Raw genomic sequence first — 18,826 nt, forward strand, 5'->3', positions numbered from 1 at the left:
CTCCCCAATGCCTGGGACCAATTAGGCTGCGGGGTGTTCTGCACAGCTCACTCGTTCTCTCCCACATTGGTATTTTGCTAATATCTTTTCAGCCTGCTCGGTCAGGAAGGAGTCAGGGGAGGTAGGGGGAGACGAGGCCTTCAGCCATCAGTCATTCTCAGGGGTGGCAGATGACAGAACAAGGAGCAGTGGTCTCAAGTTGCAGTGGGGGAGGTCTAGGTTGGATATTAGGAAACATTATTTCACTAGGAGGGTGGTGAAGCACTGGAATGGGTTACCTAGGGAGGTGGTGGAATCTCCATCCTTAGAGGCTTTTAAGGTCAGGCTTGACAAAGCCCTGGCTGGGATGATTTAGTTGGGGTTGGTCCTGCTTTGAGCAGGGGGTTGGACTGGATGACCTCTGAGGTCTCTTCCAACCCTAATCTTCTATGATACATTTCTCTGGCCTGATATAAAAGGGGGTATTTGTCACCTCCTGGAGGTACAATCCTTAGTGTAAGAATTGCAGGCAGGGCCCCTACTGGGTGTTAAAAACAGATGTAGGCAATAAGATAGGGTGTATTTCTATATCATGGCTGTCCCCCCTTGGGCTGTCCCCGTGAAATGGTTCCACGAGGGAGGGCAGCGTGACTGGTGCCATGTTAGAATTAAAGTTTATGGCTGCTAGGAAATACATACGATGGTCCCTGTTCAGGACTGCACATGGGAAAGCATGCTCCTGTGTGGGTACCCGCGTGCTCTGCACATATACATGCATGCACAGGGGTGTACATGCACATGGAGGCATGTGCCTATACAGATGTGTAGGCGAGCACACATAAATGCATGCACAAACACATGCACAGCTGAATAGGCGGACACACACACGCACACATACTCTGCATGCCCTCATGAGCCTACACATATGCACAGGGCCGTCCCTAGAAGATTGTGGGGCCCAGGACAAATCAGCCTGTATGGGGCCCCCATAACATTTTTTTATACAGGTGAAATCTGGTGTGGGGAGGGGACCCTAGTGGTGGGGGGTGAGGGATGATGGAGAGTCACAGGGTGGCAACTGTGCTAGGGGCAAGGGGCCCCCCTGTGCTGGGGGGTCCCGGGAAAGGATGGAAGGGCAATGGATAGGGTGAGCCTGGCGCTGGCGTGTTCTGGCGGTGCTAGGATGCTGGCGGCCAGTGCGGCGGAGGGCAACACCAGGAGCCATGGGGGGGGGGGGTTTGCAGTTGCTGCTGCTGGAGCCTGAGCCCGAGCCCCGCGATGTCAAGCAAGTCAAAGAAATACAAGGCACCCCTAGCCCCACCCCACCCCCAGGCTGGCCTAGCACCCCCCGCAAGACACATGCATTCTGAAGTGTGGGGCCCCCCAAAGCGCAGGGCCCGGAGCGGTCGCCCCGATTTGCCATACCCAAGGGACTGCTCTGCATATGCCCGCGCAGGCTCCCATACGCTGCACACCCACGCACAAAAGTGATCACGCACGGTACACGGGTGACTACAATGATATGATCATCTGCTGGCCTGAACTAGAGCTGGGCCTGACCCAAAATCCTGGATCCAACCAGCCCTGAACTTTGGGATAGGTTGGGCCCACAGTTCTGAACATTGCTGTTGATCCCGCTATGTCCAATGAGCCCTGGGAAGAATCCCAGACCCAGGTGGCCCTGAACCTGGCAGAAGTTCAGACCCCACTCTGGATTGGACCGTAACAGCTTAGACCACCCATCTCTCTCTTCGCCTCGGAGAGCTTTGCCCAGATCTAGTTTCTTTCCCAGCAGCTGTGACCCAGCTGACGTGGTTCTGCTACCCTGGGCCCAGCTCCCCATAGTGTTGTGTTAAGAACTCAAGAGCAGAAGCAGTGAGGGAACCTGCCAGCCAGCAATGTGACTCTCTAGGGCTCTGGGGCACGTTGGCAGCAAGGCTCTGTGGCACAGAGGGACTGGCTTCCCATCTCGGATCTTCTTGAAAGGCTCTGCTTGTTCAGGGTTGACCCAGACTCACCTGGAGCAGCCTCTCTCCTCCCACCAGTACACCCTGAGGACAAAACACAGTCTTTCCTCTTTGAAGAAGCTGGTCAGTTTAATGAGTAAATAAATCACATGAAGGGGAGGAGGGAGAATGGAAGCAAGTTTGGTCCCTGTGTCACCAAGAGATCTCCAGTCCTTTTATTACTTCTATGCATTGCCATAGGTGATCTCCTGGTCTGAAGCATGGCCTGGCTATCCAGACTGGGCCCCCTTTGGGGACAGGGTGGCTGGGAGTACCCGGACACGGGTGGAGACGGTGGTGGTGCCCTGTAGGTTCGTGGCGCTGCAGGTGTAAAGCCCCTCGTCTATGGCGCGTGCCTCATCCACATAGAGGATGCTCTCGGACTCCTGCTGCACCTGCCCGCCTCGGCGCGCCAGGTCGGTGCGTTCGCGGATGTAGGGGGGCCTGCCAATCTGAAAAGCAAGCGAGGAATGGGGGTTGGAGAGCTCCTCTCCCTTCCTAGGCATCCTGCAGAACCTCCAGAGCTAGGGGCTGGTAAATGCAGGGCTGGAGGGCTCATCCGATGCTCAATAGCCCCTCACGCCTAGCCCCGGTCACTGCTGCAGCAAGAGGGGGCATATTAGCCAACCCCCTGTTCCACGCACGGAGCACTACGGAGGTCTTTGTATCTCCCCCTGAAGTGTCACCAGAGATGGGCAGAAGGGACCTCAGCTTCACCCCTGGTCTGCATGGCGGCCCCGCCAACTACCCCCTACACACACACTTCGTGTTACCCTGCAGCACCAGCCCTGGGCTGTCGTGCGAGCTCTGGACTCCACCCGCTTCCAGCTCAACAACAGGCCGGCCACCAGCTGAGCCTGCATGGACGTGTGTTATGCCAACTGAGCAGCCAGAATGAAGCACGTCGCGCCCCTCTGTGCCACACCCTCCCTGGGAGCTGGCATGGGCCAGTGATGTGAGGGAAGGATGGTCATGGTGAGGACAGCGGCCAGGCTGGTACGTGCTCCAAAGCTGCCTCTGGGGAGCATACAGCGCCCTCTGTGAGACTAAGAGTAGGGCGCCGTGTGCATGTCCGATGAAGCCCAACTCCCATCCCCCCATTCCTCCCCCTTCCCCCAACCCCCTGCCCACAGTCATTGGTTTCACTGGCACCGTCCATCATTCTGCAGGCCCCAGCCCATGTCCTGTTCAGCTCTGTTTCGCTGGCCCTGGTGTGCTGAGTGAACCGTGCTAGGGCAAAGGTCACATCAGCCCTTTGTCCTGTTTTCTGTGGGGAAAATGCCTCTGGTCAGCTGCAGAGAAGAAGGAAAGTTGTGCGCAGCCCAAGCCCCATGCTTCTCCCTGTGCCCTTCCAGCTGGGGAGGCACCATGGTCTGCGAGTGAGGAGACCTCGGTTCTGTTTCTGGCTCTGACCTCCTGTGTGACCTGGGACAACTCATTCTCCCTCTCTGGCCTTTATTTCCCCCCCCCCCCACACACACACACACACTTTCTCTGTCTAGACTGTAAGCCTTGCGGGGCCAGGACTGCCTCTTACTCTTTGTAGGTACAGTGCCTGGTGCAATGGGACCCTGATCTTGGTTGGAGCCTTTCGGTATTACAGTATGGTCAGGCTAACAACACCCTTCCCACCCAGCCACCTCGCTTCCCTACCTGCTGCCCCGGATACTCCCAGGTGAAATCGACTGCGACTTCTGGTTCTCCAAAAACCGTGCATGTCACGTTGAAGTTTTCTCCAGTCCTCACCATGCTGGCTGAGGTGCTGACCATGGGTTTGGGAGCAGAGGAAGGGTCTGCGAGGGAAAAAGTGAAGTGGTGAGAAGCAGGATAAGGAAGGGCGGCAAAGTACCATGGATTAGCCACTTTCCCTTCCTGATCCTAGGAGACGGGCTAGTCAACCAATGGCAGTTCAGGGAGCTGTAGCGCTGAGAGTCCATCAGCCCCATCACCTCCCTGCCAACCCTTCTGGGCTTTAGGGCTGGGTTAAGGGAGGGACAGGCCTGCTAACAGGTATCTCCACCTAATAGGGTCACTGCTTCTGCTTAGAGACCTCGGTCTATGTAGCAACCTACCATCTCCTTGTGCTGGATGGCATGTGTACATGTGGCCGGCTGACAAATGGTACGCCAGCGTGTGTATGGTCCTCGATAATTGCAGACTGGTGCAGGTGACAAGGGGCACTCAGTTAACATGCCCTGATAGCGCAGCCGGCAGAGGGACTGCTCTGCATGAGCAGATCTGTATGAGGGCAGCTGTGCCCAGAAAAGCCAGTGACAGTGAGGAGAGGGTAACGATACACAGCCTCGTGGGCTAATTCCTCCCGCTCGGTCTAAGGAAGATGGGTGGAATTCTGTGTCCCCGTTCCTGCCCCCACTGCTAGTGTCACGGAGCATTTCTGGCTAGCTAGCACGGTTCCTGAGCTGACAGCGATGGAACTGGCTCGGGTAGAGGCAGCGAATGTCAGCAAGCTGGCAGGTGGAGGTCTCGAAACCAAAGGAACACATAGGTTAGGGTCTGCTGAACCAGCTCTGGCAGCTGGATCTCCCATCCCTGCCAGGCAGCGGTCACTCACAGTTGATGTAGATCAGCATGTACTTGGTGGATATCTGCCGCATGCCATCCAGGCTGGCCATGCAGAAGAGCGACCCTGCATACGAGGGCCGCGGGCGGTGGATCACGAACCCCCTCTTCATGTCATATGAGATGTCGATCCCGTCCACGGCCACCTCCTCGGGGGGGAATTCACGGTGCAGCGTCACCTTGGCCAGAGGGCTGGTCACCTGGCATGGTAGGAGTGTGGGGTGGTTCGTGCGCAGCTGGACCACTTCGTAGTAATCCTCTGTTGGCACAAACAGCTCCTGGGGGTCTGGGGAGAGAGGAGGGCAGTGGGGTGACATACTGGAGGCAGGGAGACACTTCCCGGCTCTCCCCCTGCACCGGCCTCCTGTGTAGCATGCCTTAGCCCGCATAGGCCTCACCCAGGGCTTCCCTGTCCACTGGATAATGAGAGCAGATGCTGATGCTCTCTGGCTCAAGGCCCCTGCCTGCCCCAAACCAGTCTAAGCCCAGAAGCCTGACCTGTGAAGAAGATGAAAGCCTTGCCCGTCCTGTCCTCTCCGTCCTGGCACTCGCTGTCCCGGCACTGGAAGGACCAGCAGCTGTACTCGCCCGTGTCTGCCGCCATGGAGTTCACCACCAGCAGCTGGCTGTGCCTCTCAAAGTGCTTGATTCTGAAACAGAGGGGAGAGGGCCCCGCTCAGACTCCAGGAGAGTCACCCTGGGCCTCTGCATCAAACATTAGAACATAAGAACGGCCAGGCTGGGTCAGACCAATGGTCTGTGTCACCCAGTATCCTGTCTCTGATAATGGCCAAAGCCAGGGCCTTCAGGGGGAATGAACAGAACAAGGCAGTTATCAAGAGATCCATCCCCTGTCGTCCACTCCCAGCTTCTGGCAGTCAGAGGCTAGGGCCATCCAGAGCATGGGGTTGCATCCCTGGCCATCTTGGCTAATAGCTCTTGATGGACTGATCCTCTATGAACATATCTAATTCTGTTTTGAACCCTGTTATAGCTTTGGCCTTCACAACATCTCCTGGCAATGAGTTCCACAGGTTGACTGTGCACTGCGTGAGGAAGGAAAACACCCACTTATCTTCACGCTCACGGTGATGGCCTGGGCCCGGGGAAGGGCTTCCTGTGACCCCGTTGCCTGTGTCCAAGCACAGACAATGATGACAGGGTCACGGTAACGATTCCCAATGGGCACTGAGTGTCACGCTCCCCCGCTCTGGCCTACCTGCCCACCCAGAGGGGTGAAGTCCGGAGATGGTTAATAACAGGAGACTTGGCCAGTGCGCTCCAGATGCTGAGAGATGGATAGTGCATGGCACAGCCCCTCCCTTAACATGCTCCCAACTGCTGTGTAGCTCGCAATGTCCCCCAGCCCAGGGCCCTGGGGCGTGAACGGTGGGACGGGCAATGGAAGTAGGAGCCAGGCTCAAGCTGAATGTGCGGCTTGGGCTCTACATCCCTGAGCCTGGCTGAGCACAGCGGGCGAGCGCCTGCCAGCTTTGCTCCCTGGCGGATCTCACAGAGCGAGCAGAGGGTGTCTGTGTGTTTGTGCCTGTTAAACGAGCTCCGATTGTCCATGCCCAGGTAATATGTCTGCTGCATGCCCTCTCCCGTGCTTGGCTTCCAGAACAAGGGTCTGCCCGGATCTCCAAATCCAGGCCTCCTGCATGTAATTTAGTGAAGCCATTTGATGCCTTTCGCATCTCGGGGGAATGGACCCCACACAGGCCCTGCTCACCCCTCATCCATGACAGGCCCTTGACAAACACCCCGGGCCTGGATAGCCTCCCAGAGCCTGTCGCACATCACGGACACGCACCTGAGCCGCCCCTCATCCTCGTCCTCCAGGTAGGCAGGGAACCTCCACCTGACGGCCTGCCCTCTGCAGCGCAGCTCCAGGGTGTCGCCTGCCCTCAGTGTCAGGGAGTCAGGCACTTTCTGGAACCGCCCCCTGGCCACCACCCGAGTCAGGATGGACGCAGGCTGGTGCACCTGGCTGGGAGGGGCCGTGGGTTTCACTCGGACTTTGGCCTTCCGGGGCTTGGCTGCTGCCTGCTGGAGCTTTTGACCTGTTGCTTTGGGAGGTTTGAGCTTGTTTGGCTTAGGCTCTTTTGTGATCTTCTTCTCAGTGGCTTTGGGGGGCTGTTCCTTCTCCTGACATTCAGCTGAGGACAGAGAAGACGAGTTTGACAGCAGAGCAGCAGCAGACGCAGGCCCACAGGGGCAGAGGGCGCAGCATGGCTTTGCAGGTTTTTGCATTGATCTTTAATGACAAAAGCTGTTCAGCAACAGGAGCGGGTCAGGACCCAGGCACTGCGAGGATGCTTATTCTCCCTCCTAACCCACAGCACAGAGTCCATGGACACACTAAGGGTCGGCTTATGAGATGCCCCATTTCTGTGTGTGCAGCTAACTGAGCCCACAAAATGGGGGGAGGCACGCGTTGACCACAACACATCGACTGGGCTGGGGCCCAGCGCCTCAGCTGACGTGAATCAGTGTCGTTTCACTGACACTGATGAAGCTACACCAGCCGAGCATCTGGCCCTAGGTTCTTGGATCCCTGAATCCACATCCACAAAAGGCTGTTTGCGTATTCAAAATGGGAGTGTGCCTGATACAATGGCCACAATCAATAGCGGGTTCAAAAACAGAGACCAGCTCTGGAAACCTGGTCCCAAATGTCATATCCCCCCAGAAGGGGCAGAAATCTGCAATTCTTGCAGGGTAACATTATTTACCAAGGAAATTCTTACCTACTCACCATGCAAAGGACATGACTGGCAGGGTCCCTGTGCCGTATAAGACAAGGCTTTACCTAGTAGGGTTACTTGTCTTCCTACTCTAAGCTGCTTCTGGGTATTGGCAGAGGAGGATGCTGTGAAAATATGGTAGCTGAGCAGACAAGAGGTCTCTCTGTTCACTCACTGTTTTGCTTGCTCTCTGTTCATTGATGTTGGGAGGCATTTGTGTAGCAAGTAGCTTTTGCCTCCTACCTGTCATCCCCACATGCACCCAAGCACGGGACATCTGGGATGCACCTGGCAGAGAGCAAGAGATCAGGCGTCCTAACTTAAATGTGGGTCTCCCAAATCTGCCAAGCCATCAGCCTGGCTCACAGCCCTCCTATGTATCCTTCTCTGGCCAGGGAAGAGATGGTTCCTGTACTTGATGCATGTCTGAAGGGAAGCTCATCCAGCTTCCTTTTTATGCTGACATAAAGCCAGCAAAACCTGGGATCTTTCCCTTGATGACACTCAAGCCAAAATAATTGGGGCTGCGGCCCATTGGCAAAGTTGCTCCAGTACCACAGCCTTGCCAAAGTGGCAGAAGCAAGTCCCAGTACAGCCACAGTCCCTGAGTTCCCGCTGGTATTGCAGGCAATAAGTGACTGTCTTCATGCCATGCCTTTCCAGCATGCTGCCCTCCAACAAGGCATCCTTGTGTAGGCCACTGAGGAATGCAAGGAGCACCCTGCTAGGGAGGGAATCGTATGGGCTTGGGAAATGCGTAGGAGGAAGGGAAAGAGTCAGAAAAGTAAGACTTACCCAAGATGAGGAGGAGAAGGCTGCAGCCCAGGGCAGCCAGGGCCTTGGAGTTCATGCTGGGGCAAGCCGGGCACAAACCGGGGAGCTGCGCTGCTGAGGTGGGGCTGCAGCGCGAGCGGCTGAGGGCTACAGCAGCTGCAACGTTCCCAGCTCGGCAGCAATTCCACACTCTCACGTCCTCTCCGAGAGGGAGGAGGGGGCGCGTGAGGGGACGGAGAGTCCGGGGGGCTCAGGAGATGAAGGGGAGAGGTTTCAAAGCAAATCAAAGGCTTGACTCTTTGCCTCGTTAAACAAAATTCCTTTCACCCCCACGTGCCATGAAGGCATTCAGGTTCCTTCAGAGGAGGTGAATGGAGCTATTCAAAGCCTGGCTCCAGCAGTCACACTCCAGGCTTAAAAAGAAAACAGTTCCCACCTCCTTCATTTCCAGGCTGGTTCCGGTCCGGTTATGCAGTGGAGAGCATGGGGCAGGTGGCGTGGTTGGATGCAAAGCGCTTTGGGGAAGGGGCCAGCTCTACCCCAGTGTTTGAACAAACTCCTAGTACAATGGGGTGCAAATCCCCAGGGAAGACACTGGGTACCAACTACCCCGATGATGGTGATAACACAGTGTGGGTGAAGGGGAGCTTCTTGCCTGAATCCTGTGGTTTGCTTCCCCTTCCAGCTATTACCTTTGATACACAGTATTAAAGGGTGAATGTTGCAGTGCAAGATCAAGTCACAGAGTGCAACACAGCGCAGGCCAGCAGCCTGGATTAATAGAATACTTAGCTCCAGCACAGCCCTGTTCATCCTCCGATCTCAAAGCACCATCCCTACTGTACAGCAGGGGAAGCCAAGGTACTAGGGGATGAATTGACTAGCCCAAGGAAACTCAGTGAGACAGTGGCAGGAGAGGTCTGGCAGTTCAGAGCCCCAGCACCTCTGGGTTTGCTGCATCCATTATGAATGTAAAACAATTGCTTGAGCCCCGGCCACTGTCCCCTCTAAGCTGTGCACACAGATCCTAAACCCTGCGCACACAGCGAAACACCGCACGCACAACAATTTGCACAGAAGCACAATAATTTGCACAGAAGAAATGTTTTGCGCACACGGCCTGTCAAAAATTTGCACAGAAGACATTTTTTGCACACACGGCCTGTCAAAAATTAGAGGGAACATTGCCCCGGCCGCTCTTCCATTACAAACTAAGCCCTGATTCATGTGGCCTCTCCATGGTAGGACAGTTCTGCAGGATGCTGGGCAAACTTGTGGACCGAAGGCCATCCCCGCAACCTGGAGGATGGGTGCACATATTAACTAGACATGGGGGCTGCGGGGCCTTAAAGGGGGACAGGACCTGGTGTGGAGTGTCCCTGTGGTTTAGGGGAGATTTAGGGTTAGGGTTAGAGCCGCTTGGGGGCAGAGGAAATATTCAGTGTTGACTTTTTACCTATATTTGCTGGAGAAGCCCCGTTTCTGAGCTTCCATGGAGAGCAGCAGTTTAATTCCCTGTGGGACGACGCACGAGGGCCACATGGCACCAGAGGTCTCCTCCCACTTGGAATCGTAAGCCCTGCCTAGCATTGCCCCCTAGGGCAAAGGTTTGTCACTGCATTATTAGCACAATGGCAGACAGGCCGGGTTCTGTAGCCACCCCACACACCGAAGCCTGCTCTTGATGTTCATGGGAGCTCTGCATGTGAAGCAGCTGCAGAGCCTGGGCCCATGACAGCCCAGAAATGCAGCTTCCCCAAGATTTTCCCCTTGGGTTTTTTGCCCCCACCCCTGCACTCCAGGGAGCAGTCCTACGTGTAATCTGGTGAAGGTCGGGAAGCCACGCAGCTGCTCCTAGCACTGGTCCAGAGGCTGCAAAGTGCAGCACCAGCCTTCCGGGACAAGCTGCGGATAGCCGTGCTCCCTCTCTGACGAGATGGCCGATTGTGTGACTGGAGTGTCTGTGGCCCCAACCCACGCTCAGGTGTTGGGAGCCTACAGGGAGATGCTGATTGCCGCTGACTCACTGTGACAGATCTGGCTCATCGTCAGCCCCACCCTGATGATCAGCACCCTGGGCGTGGCTCTCCAGGCAGAGGGAACGAGGGGTCTGACAGCTTGTCCACACTTGAAACTGGGCTGCCAGAGCGCTTCAGTGTAGACACTCCCCACGCCTATGGGTGGGGTTTGCCCATGGCTGTAGTTAATCCAGGTCGCCGGAAGAATTCTATGGCTTTTTCACACCCTGAGAGACGTAGCCATGCCGATGTGAGTTCCCAGTGTAGACCAGTCACAGCGTAGCTTGGAGGCAATAGTGTGGCTGTGCTTTAAGCTGTGTGATTGGTGTTTTGACAGCCAATAAAGGTGAGATGCCAGAAGGAGGGGAGAGTTCGGGCCCTCACACAAAGTTTGTGGGGTTTTGGTAGTGTAGGGTAAGGACTCAGCCCATTTACACACACACACAGAGTCAGTGTGTAACAGCACCTGCTTGGTACAAGGACACTTAATCCTGGATCATCCCTACTTAGAGCCTCACATTGGAATCGCCAGCCTGGATCAGATCCAGGACCATCTAGCCTAGTAGCCTGTCCCTGATGGAGGCCAGCACCAGAGGTGTCAAAGGAAGGTAAAAGAACCCTCCTAATCCCTAGCAGTTAGAGCATGGCATTAGCCCTGAAGACTAAGGTTTGATGTCTTGTCCAAACTTGATGCTAGCATTAAGTATTAGAACTCCAGACATCCCGGTTGTCTATACAAGTGTCCAATCCCTTCTGTGTGCATTTTGGCCTCAATGACCTTCCTGTGGCAGTGAGTTCCATCGTCTAATGATGCGTTGCGTGCAAGAGTATTTCCTTTCATTGGTTTTGAATTTGCCACCATTTAATTTAATTGTTCTCGAATTTAGTGGGAAAGAGAACATGGAAGGAACCTGCCATGTGTGACTCTCCCCATCCTTCATGGTACTTCCACAGCTGCATGCCCTCTCCCCCCTCCCCGACCCCCCTCCCCACACACACAAAGGGAGTTCACAGGTGCATGTTCTGCACAGAGGAATGGGAAGGGAAGGCCAAGTATGGCCATCAACTCCATTCCTTCCTCTCTCCCATGTCCTCCCCACCAGCCCCATGGAATTTCCCCAGTAAAGAGAATGCAGCCAGGGGCTATATTTTCTTTGCCCCAGAGCACACCCCTTCCTCCACATGGACAGCTAGCAGGCCAGGGGGTCCCCATTAGTGTGACGCCATTGGAGCTGGGGTGGGGAAGCTGTCAGGACTGGAGTATGGCTGGTGTGGAGGAACATGGCCTCTATGTGGATGGGGCCTGGCTTCCCATGGATCCCTGGGGAGCTGACATGCTTGTTAACAGACCCCACTGCCTTTTCCATGAAGGGAACAATGACTACTACAGGGTGATGGGGGGAATCTCTTAGAGAGAGTTTCATCCCTGAGCCAGCTCCCACGGATGGGACCTTGTGAACAGACAAACTGACCCTTGGGGAGGGAAGTGAGCCTGTTACCATGGTAACCTGCTAGGGGTTTCCTTCTTCAGAACTGCAGGACAATGAATGAACCCCAGACAATCCCACTCCGTTTCCAGCAGCCAGCTTGCCAACAGAAGAAGAGGTGAGATCCATTGCCTAAATGACGAGTCCCTGGATATTTACCCCATTCTAGAAAGCAGTGACCCAAAGGACAACCACCACCACCACCTAGATAGAGCAGGGCATGTTCCCATATGGCTAATATTCCGATGTACAATCAGAGGAAGGGTGCGGGGTTGTTTAAACACCAGTTTTAATAACTGGGAGAAATCAGCTGCGGTCAGAGCCGGGCTGTACTTCTACGGAGAGGCTCTGCTGTTCAAAGTCATGGGCTCCCCAGAGTTAGTTTTTTCAAGTATTAGTGTCTGCATCCACATCATCTGCTGTGCCCTCTGCCTTCTCCTGCGCAGACATCCCTATGGCCCCACGTCTCTCGGTGCTGTGGCGGATCCCATAGCCAAAGTAAATCAGGAGACCTGGCAGCACGCAAAACAGGGAAGGGTGACCTCTTCCTTCTTTCGGAGGTCACATAACTGCCACTGCCCTCCCAAAAGGTACCATTCCTCTCTCCGGAAACAGACACGGCCAGCATCTTTCTTCTACCCTGCAAAAGGTCCACACACATCCTGTTTCAGTTCCCTGCCAGCTCCCAAGAATGGATCCATTCAAGGCTGGAGAGACGGGCATCTATGGGGGTAGCTTGTGGGTCACTCAGCTGGAGAGCAGGAACTTTGGGATGTTCTGCATTCTCACTTCCCTGAGAATCAACCTGTGGCCCATAGTTCTCAGTCTTTGCTCCCCGCTGGGCCCAAGGGCTTGCTACCGGAGCCTCGCTGCTCCTGGAAGCTCTCTGCCTATCTGGGCTATGTTGCTACTTTTACAATCACCTTACAATGATCCTTAGCGGACAGATGTGGGGCTGGGCCTCAGTTTAACCCTTAAAAGGCCAGCCACCCTATGACAGTCTCCTAACCCACATGCCTCTGTCTCAACCACTGGACAACCCTGCCTCAGCAGCAAGTGCGGAGGTCTCTTGCTGTCTACACAGCATTCTCACTTGCCCAGTGCTGTGGCTTATGAAGTGTCTTTGAGAGCCAGCTCTGAGAGGCTTACCAATCGCCATCCACACCATGTACCGCAGCCAGGTGACACCGCTGAGCTTGGCCATCAGGTAGCTGTTGACTAGGATGCTGACAGGGGGCAGAAATGGCAGACAAGGCACCTGTAGGGAACACGCACGTGCAAGGGAGCGAGCATTGGTTTGTAGCACGTATGCAGCAACTCCAGGGAATGAAAGGAACAGCTAAGGGCTGGGTAATTAGAATCCAAAGTTCCTAGTAAATACTGCTAGGGTTGATCTCAAATGGATGCTTGGGAAACAATTATTAGGCTGACGTCTGCTTTGCCTCTCCCAGTAACTGGAAACAAGGTGCAATTTTTTACCATTGAGGATAATTACCCAATGGAGTAGCTTACCCAGGGATATGGTGGATTCTCCAGCATTTCACATCGAAACTGGCTGTCTCTTTCTAACAGAAATGCTCTAGTTCAACCACAAGTTATTAAGCGCAATGCAGGGATCACTGGACGAAATTCTCCGGCCTGTGTTATGCCGGAGGTGATGATCACAGTGGTTCCTCCTGACCTTAAAACCGATGACTCTATCAGCTCTGCGATGGCAGAGTCCAATGAACCCCAGGCTCATTCTATGGACCTCTATCTAACACAGCTATGGAAGAGGTCCAGCCAATCTTGAGCTCAGATGGGGTGAACATCCCTATATCAAAGCCATTAATGAGACACCGTAAGCCTGCGAGGGCCTTTTCACGCATGAACATGGAGGGTCTCTCATCTCTGGTCACTCACCGTTTCTCGTTTGCTTTGTGGGGAGTGGGACGTTGAAAGTCCCCCAGTGTCATGCTCTGGCTCTTGCTTACCATGAAGGACACTTTCCTCTGGCTCTGAGGCTGCCTCCAGATGGCCAGCAACACACCGAGGATCCCCAGCAGAAGGAGAACCAGACAGGCAATGCACCAGGCTCCTCCAGAAGAGAGACACTCCAGCCCTGCTGTGGTCACTATGCTCACAGCGCAGACCAGGATGGCTGGGAATTGGACCATGAACAGCTTGTGAAAAGGGGCTGGCTAATGACCAGATATCCCCGAACCCCCAAACCAGATCTCCCTCCACCTCCCCAAGTGCTTTGCCAATGTAGCTGCTGTTCCAGGAACGCAGCTGGGAGTGAGAGTGGGGCAAAGGAAGGGCTTTTTGGCTTATTGTCCTGGATGGGCCAGTTCTTCTCAGCAGACACAGTGCTCCTTTCTGTCCTAAGGTGGCTGAGTCTTGGTTCTGCCACCCTATCCTCCAAACCCAGGCCTGGCTGCTTCCCTGTGCTATCCCCAGTATTAGGGCCCCAGCACTTACCGGCTAGTGTCACGGCATACGACACCAGGCTGGAGGAGCACTGAGTTGGACGCACGGGTGGGCGGATGAGGAAGTTCATCCAGAGCCTTGTGGCGGGGATCTTTCCATCTGAGGGGTCCTGAGTGCTGGATTCAGGCCGGTACTTCTGGAGGAGAGGCTACAGGACATGGCTGGTTGCCAGAAGGCTGCCTCGCTGTGTGAAGTATCTGGATGGAAGCTGTTACCCTGTCTGACCTCATGGCAGCCCTTGCAGAGTGCAGCATGCAAAGGGGTGTGGGAGGGCAACTCATCCCATTTAGCACTGGACTTAGGGACGTAGGAAATGCCTGGCTGGATCGGACCCAAGGCCCATAGCTCTGACATTGGCCGGTACCAGACGCTTCAGAGGAAGGTGCAAGCAAACCCACAATGGGCAGATGTGGGATAATGTCCCTTCCAAAATGCTTGTTGTCATTAACTAGGATCACGCTGGGTATTCTTGATATCCAATCCCCCTTTGAATCCTGCTAAGTTCTTTGCTTGACCAGTCTGACCATTAGCTTTCCAGCTTTCCTGCCCCTCATTTGGCTCTCTAGCTGACCCATATCAAAATTCTAGTCCCCGTACCCACGGGGCCCACAGCTCCGGCACTAACTGTGCCCCACCCGCTGCCCCTCGTGCAGCATTTCGTGACAATTGCTCAGAGGCAAACCTGTGCCACGAAAACCTGGAGCAAAGGCAAGAAGGGGCAAGGAAATGGGGAGGTGTGGGGGATGGAGGAAGATTATTCTATACCGTATTGAAAGCCACACACCAGCCCAGGCCCTTGCCCCTTGACATTGTCCATGCCGTACAAGAAAGTAAAGACAATGCTGGTGCTGAATAGACAGTCCCTTTCTCGTCTCGCATCAGAACTGCTCCTCGGCCATTACCTGAGAAAAAGGACACAGATAGCCACCAGGGTGTAGGACAGCAGAGTGCCGACGGACATCATGTCCACCAGGGCTTTCAGATCAAAGAGGAAAGCCATCTCGGCTGTGGAGACAAGAGGGGCTTTTAGCTCACTGATGCTGGCCTCAGATTAGATATTTTCTGCTCCTTCCTGTCAGTCCATGCACAGCCTTCTGCCCAGAGCTTGTTCCTCACATGCTGAGGCCAGCCCGGAAGGACTACACGAGTGTCTCGTGATAGCTCATTATAGCCCATCTCCCTCGCCATACTGGCCCTACTGCCTCCGTAGCCTGTGCGATAGCCAGGTGTGAGAGAGACCATGGACTCTGAACTGAACCTAGAGATGCCCGCCCAGCATGGCAGGTGAGAGCACTAACCACTGGGAAAGACCACCATTTATTGAAAATTACACCCCGCCTTTCTGTCTCTGCAGGCTTTACCCTCTACAGACCCTGCAGACCCTCCTCCCTCCCCACACACAGCTAAGGGCTGGCACCCCACGGCAGCACCTTCACTGTAAGGGCACCTACCTGCCACTGCGCCAGACGCCAGAGTTGCTACCACTGGGCTTTGGCGGCTGCTGACTGTGGCCAGAGGCCTGAAAAGGAGCCCCTCTCTGGCCATGGCAAGTAGGATCCGTGGCATTGGGAACATGGAGCCGAGCAGGCTGTAGGGGAGGGAAGAGACAGATGGGGAAAACAGGTGTAGCCCGACCCAAGCAACCTTCCTTGCTTCTTTTTCCTTTTCTGGGACACACGGAGTAAGCTTTGGCAGATCTGTGCTGTGTGCTGGGACAGGCCTTCACAAAACACCACTAACACTGCCCTGCCGGAGCATCACCGAACGCCTGACCAGGAATGGGCCTGGGGCTACAAGGCAGGTATGCTGGATAGCATTTGCGGCTGCGCTGTGTGACCTTATCCTTTCCTCTCTCTAGAACCGAGTTCAGGTGTGGTCACGAGTGACGTGCTGATCTCTTCCCTTAGAGGCCAGCAGATGTTTGCTCACATGATAAAGCCTGCACACGAAATGGGCCTGAGTACAGATCCTTGCTCAGGAAGGGTGGGAGTAGCAGGCGGTAGGTCAGGTCACATTGGGGTGAGTTGGCAGAGCTCTGTTGGAGCCCAGGACTGGAAAAGCAGGGGTTCTGCTAGTCATGACGGGGGTGCTTTGGCTGAGCTGAGTGGGGGCTGGGAGGGGAAGCAGGCATGGCTCTAGCCAGTTCTATCCATCTCTGACTTTCACAAGGCCTAAAGCTCACCCAAGGCTTTATCGATGCCCAGGAAACTTTGTTTGGGCCTATGGAACATGAATGAGTCTGAGGTAAACTCAGCAAAAATAGCTTCTTCCCAATGTGCTTCTTTCCCCTCATTCCCTTCTCACCTGGTGGCCAGGGCGCACAGCGACCCCACGGCTACAATGTTCTTGGCCACGCTCCACCCAGGCAGTGGGCTCCTGGGGTCCAAGAGGTGGTACGGCATCATGAGAGTCAGGGCAGCCGAAAGCCCAGAGCATGCCAGGAAGCAGCCCAAGAGGGAGATGACGATCCCCGCCGGGATGGATTTCTGGGGGTTCTTCACTTCCTCCACTGGGAAAGGCACGCTTGGCGGGTCAATGCAGGCATCAGCAATCCTTGTTGTTTTGGGGCCTATGGCCCCTGCTGGCAGCTGCAGTATTGTGGCACCTACAAGTAACTGGAGACTTCCCTTCCCCTCCTGCTAGCCAGCCTCCTGAATGCATCCGAGGCCTCTGTGTGGCCCATTCCCCGCTCGAGCAGTTAGAGCAAGGGGTGTGTTCGGGCGGGTTTGGCCCAGGGCTGGGGAATGCCTCAGTTCTGATCCTGGCACCTATACCAACTCCTTCCGTGGCCTCGGGCAAAGTCACTGACCCTCCCTGCCTCGGTTTCCCTATTTGTCCAATGGGGATAATATTTTTCTTATTTTTCCCCTTCTCACTTACCCGTGGTAGCAATGCGGTCGAACCCAACAAAAGTGTAGAAGCAGGTCGCGGCTCCGGCCAGTGTCCCAGTGAAACCATAGGGCATAGGGCATGCCAGCCAGGGATTGGTTACTGGGAAGAAAAAGGAAGTCAGCCAGGGGGAACTTCTACCAGGGGGCAAGCTGAGGTCCTGCCTCTGACAAAGCCCCACCAATCCCGCCCGCAGCACCAGCAGGAGTCCCGGCCCGCGCGCTGAGGTCCGCCCCGCCCCCAGCACCAGTGGGAGTCCCAGGCCACCCCCACAGCACCTGCAGTGCCACCAGACTGCGCCCCCCAGAACACCCCCACACCCACACCCAAATTTTAGTTAGGCGTATATAGTAAAATTCATGGGCAGGTCTCAGGCATCCTCAAATGGGCTTCTCATGAATTTTTGTTCACTGCCCGTGACCTGTCCATGACTTTTACTAAAAATACCCGTGACTAAATCCTAGCCTCACCGATGGACCCAGCAAATATGGGCTGCATTGCAGGCAGGGTCTTTACTAAATGTCCAACCACATGGCACTTGAAAATACAGTTGGGGCACTTTCATACAATCACTTTAGACCCGGGGTTGGCTCTCAGGGGAGGCCTCCTTGTGGGGTGATTCTAAAGCATGCAGAGGTCTTGGGGCCGGCCCACCCACGCTCTCACCTGGCTTGGTGGGCAGCGGTCCTCAGCAGGTCATCCTCACTCATCCTCCAGTTCCTCAGGTCCCCTTTGCTGAACCCGCTCCCTGTGATAAACAGCAGGAAGAGCACGTGGATGGCTGTGAATAGTTTGTTGACTGTGGTAGACTCTTTCACCCCAAAGGAAAGGAGCCCTGGGGAATCAAAACAGAAGAGCAACACGCCCAGCTGGTCAGTCCCCTTGGGGGCGCACGGGGCATCAGGGCCAGGTGCCACCATATGGAAAGGGATCCGAATATGAGATCTGTGTGTCTTTACCAAAGGAACCATTGAAAGACCCCAAAAGGAGCACGGGGAGCACACAAGCCTTTCCTCTCTGGGAAGCTGAGTTCAGATGCTCCTTCAGAGCCCACTGAATTAAGGGAAGGGCTCCCATTGACTTTGGATGAGGCCCCAAGTCACGTATGTGAACATGAACGAGTGATCTCACCTCTCCTCTGCTGGGTGCATGAAAACACCACGGCAGTCTGTCGCACCGCCATAGCAGAGACGCAGCTGGCCAGGACTGCGGTACATGGGCCGGGCCGGGCCTAGAGGACCTGGACTGGAACGTGCAGGGGGGCCGACCTGCGTTGGTGACACTTTCAAATGGGTGTTGAGATGCTCACTTTGGGCGGCTGGTTTGCATCACACACGGCAAGGATCCACAGAACACATTACAGACCTATGCTGCTAAGCTGCCTGCTTCTCCCAAGAGGCGACAGTTACTGACAGTGTCAAATAAGCGGAAGTATTTGGCTGCAACAAACACGCCTGTTTTGCAAACCGGACCCCCTGGCTCTTGGCAGCGGGCTGCGACCCCTGGGGGTCATTGCGAGAGGTTCACTGAAGGAAGAGCTGGCCCCTCCTCTCTCAGATGCCAGGAGAGCCATTGTGATGTGAGGGCTGGGAGTGGGGGGTGTGAAGAAAGCGGGGCCCATAGGGCTCTGTCGTGCATGGGAAGCACCTCCGGCCCAAGCATTTCACTGTATTTGCCGCATTTCTAAGGCTGAAGGCAAAACCAGCTCATCCGAATGCTAAACGAAACCCAGGCCTCATGCCCTGGACTTGGTCTCTGACAGGCTGCGAAGAGGAGTGAATTCCAGAAAGGGGTGGGGGGTGAGGAAGGATGGTCCAGGGGGCTAGCCTGGGGCTAGAGCTGGCTTCAATCCCCCAGGCTTCCCCTGTGACCGGGGG

General features: G+C 55.2%; 2 protein-coding genes across 2 annotated transcripts; both read right to left on the reverse strand.

Annotated features, from left to right (window-relative positions):
- Positions 1-2,056: 2,056 nt before the first annotated feature.
- LOC311525268 (platelet-derived growth factor receptor-like protein) lies at positions 2,057-8,353 on the reverse strand. The gene is made up of 6 exons (XM_084637241.1): positions 8,108-8,353; positions 6,379-6,724; positions 5,064-5,215; positions 4,558-4,851; positions 3,639-3,778; positions 2,057-2,437 (listed from the first exon to the last, which is right to left on the reverse strand). The coding sequence occupies exons 1-6, from the start codon at positions 8,160-8,162 to the stop codon at positions 2,216-2,218; spliced, it is 1,209 nt and encodes a 402-aa protein (XP_084493367.1). The 5' UTR covers positions 8,163-8,353; the 3' UTR covers positions 2,057-2,215.
- A 3,604-nt stretch (positions 8,354-11,957) lies between these two features.
- On the reverse strand, positions 11,958-17,735 carry LOC311525149 (cationic amino acid transporter 2-like). The gene is made up of 9 exons (XM_084636995.1): positions 17,616-17,735; positions 16,941-17,051; positions 16,365-16,569; positions 15,512-15,648; positions 14,963-15,065; positions 14,052-14,208; positions 13,565-13,731; positions 12,741-12,849; positions 11,958-12,231 (listed from the first exon to the last, which is right to left on the reverse strand). The coding sequence occupies exons 2-6, from the start codon at positions 17,023-17,025 to the stop codon at positions 14,127-14,129; spliced, it is 612 nt and encodes a 203-aa protein (XP_084493121.1). The 5' UTR covers positions 17,026-17,051; positions 17,616-17,735; the 3' UTR covers positions 11,958-12,231; positions 12,741-12,849; positions 13,565-13,731; positions 14,052-14,126.
- Between the last annotated feature and the right edge of the window lie 1,091 nt (positions 17,736-18,826).

This window comes from Lepidochelys olivacea, assembly GCF_965140295.1.
Source record: "Lepidochelys olivacea isolate rLepOli2 genome assembly, chromosome: 8".
In the NCBI taxonomy this organism is placed as follows: domain Eukaryota; kingdom Metazoa; phylum Chordata; order Testudines; family Cheloniidae; genus Lepidochelys; species Lepidochelys olivacea.

Coding starts and splice junctions, on each gene's coding strand:
- LOC311525149 (XM_084636995.1), bottom strand. CDS start 17,025: ATGCCCTATGGTTTCACTGGGACACTGGCCGGAGCCGCGACCTGCTTC. Junction 15,649..16,364: donor CTGTGCGCCCTGGCCACCAG/GTGAGAAGGGAA, acceptor CCTCCCCTACAG/CCTGCTCGGCTCCATGTTCC. Junction 14,209..14,962: donor ATCTGTGTCCTTTTTCTCAG/GTAATGGCCGAG, acceptor CATGTCCTGTAG/CCTCTCCTCCAGAAGTACCG.
- LOC311525268 (XM_084637241.1), bottom strand. CDS start 8,162: ATGAACTCCAAGGCCCTGGCTGCCCTGGGCTGCAGCCTTCTCCTCCTC. Junction 5,216..6,378: donor GAGGATGAGGGGCGGCTCAG/GTGCGTGTCCGT, acceptor CCTCTGTTTCAG/AATCAAGCACTTTGAGAGGC. Junction 3,779..4,557: donor CATGCTGATCTACATCAACT/GTGAGTGACCGC, acceptor TTTCCCTCGCAG/ACCCTTCCTCTGCTCCCAAA.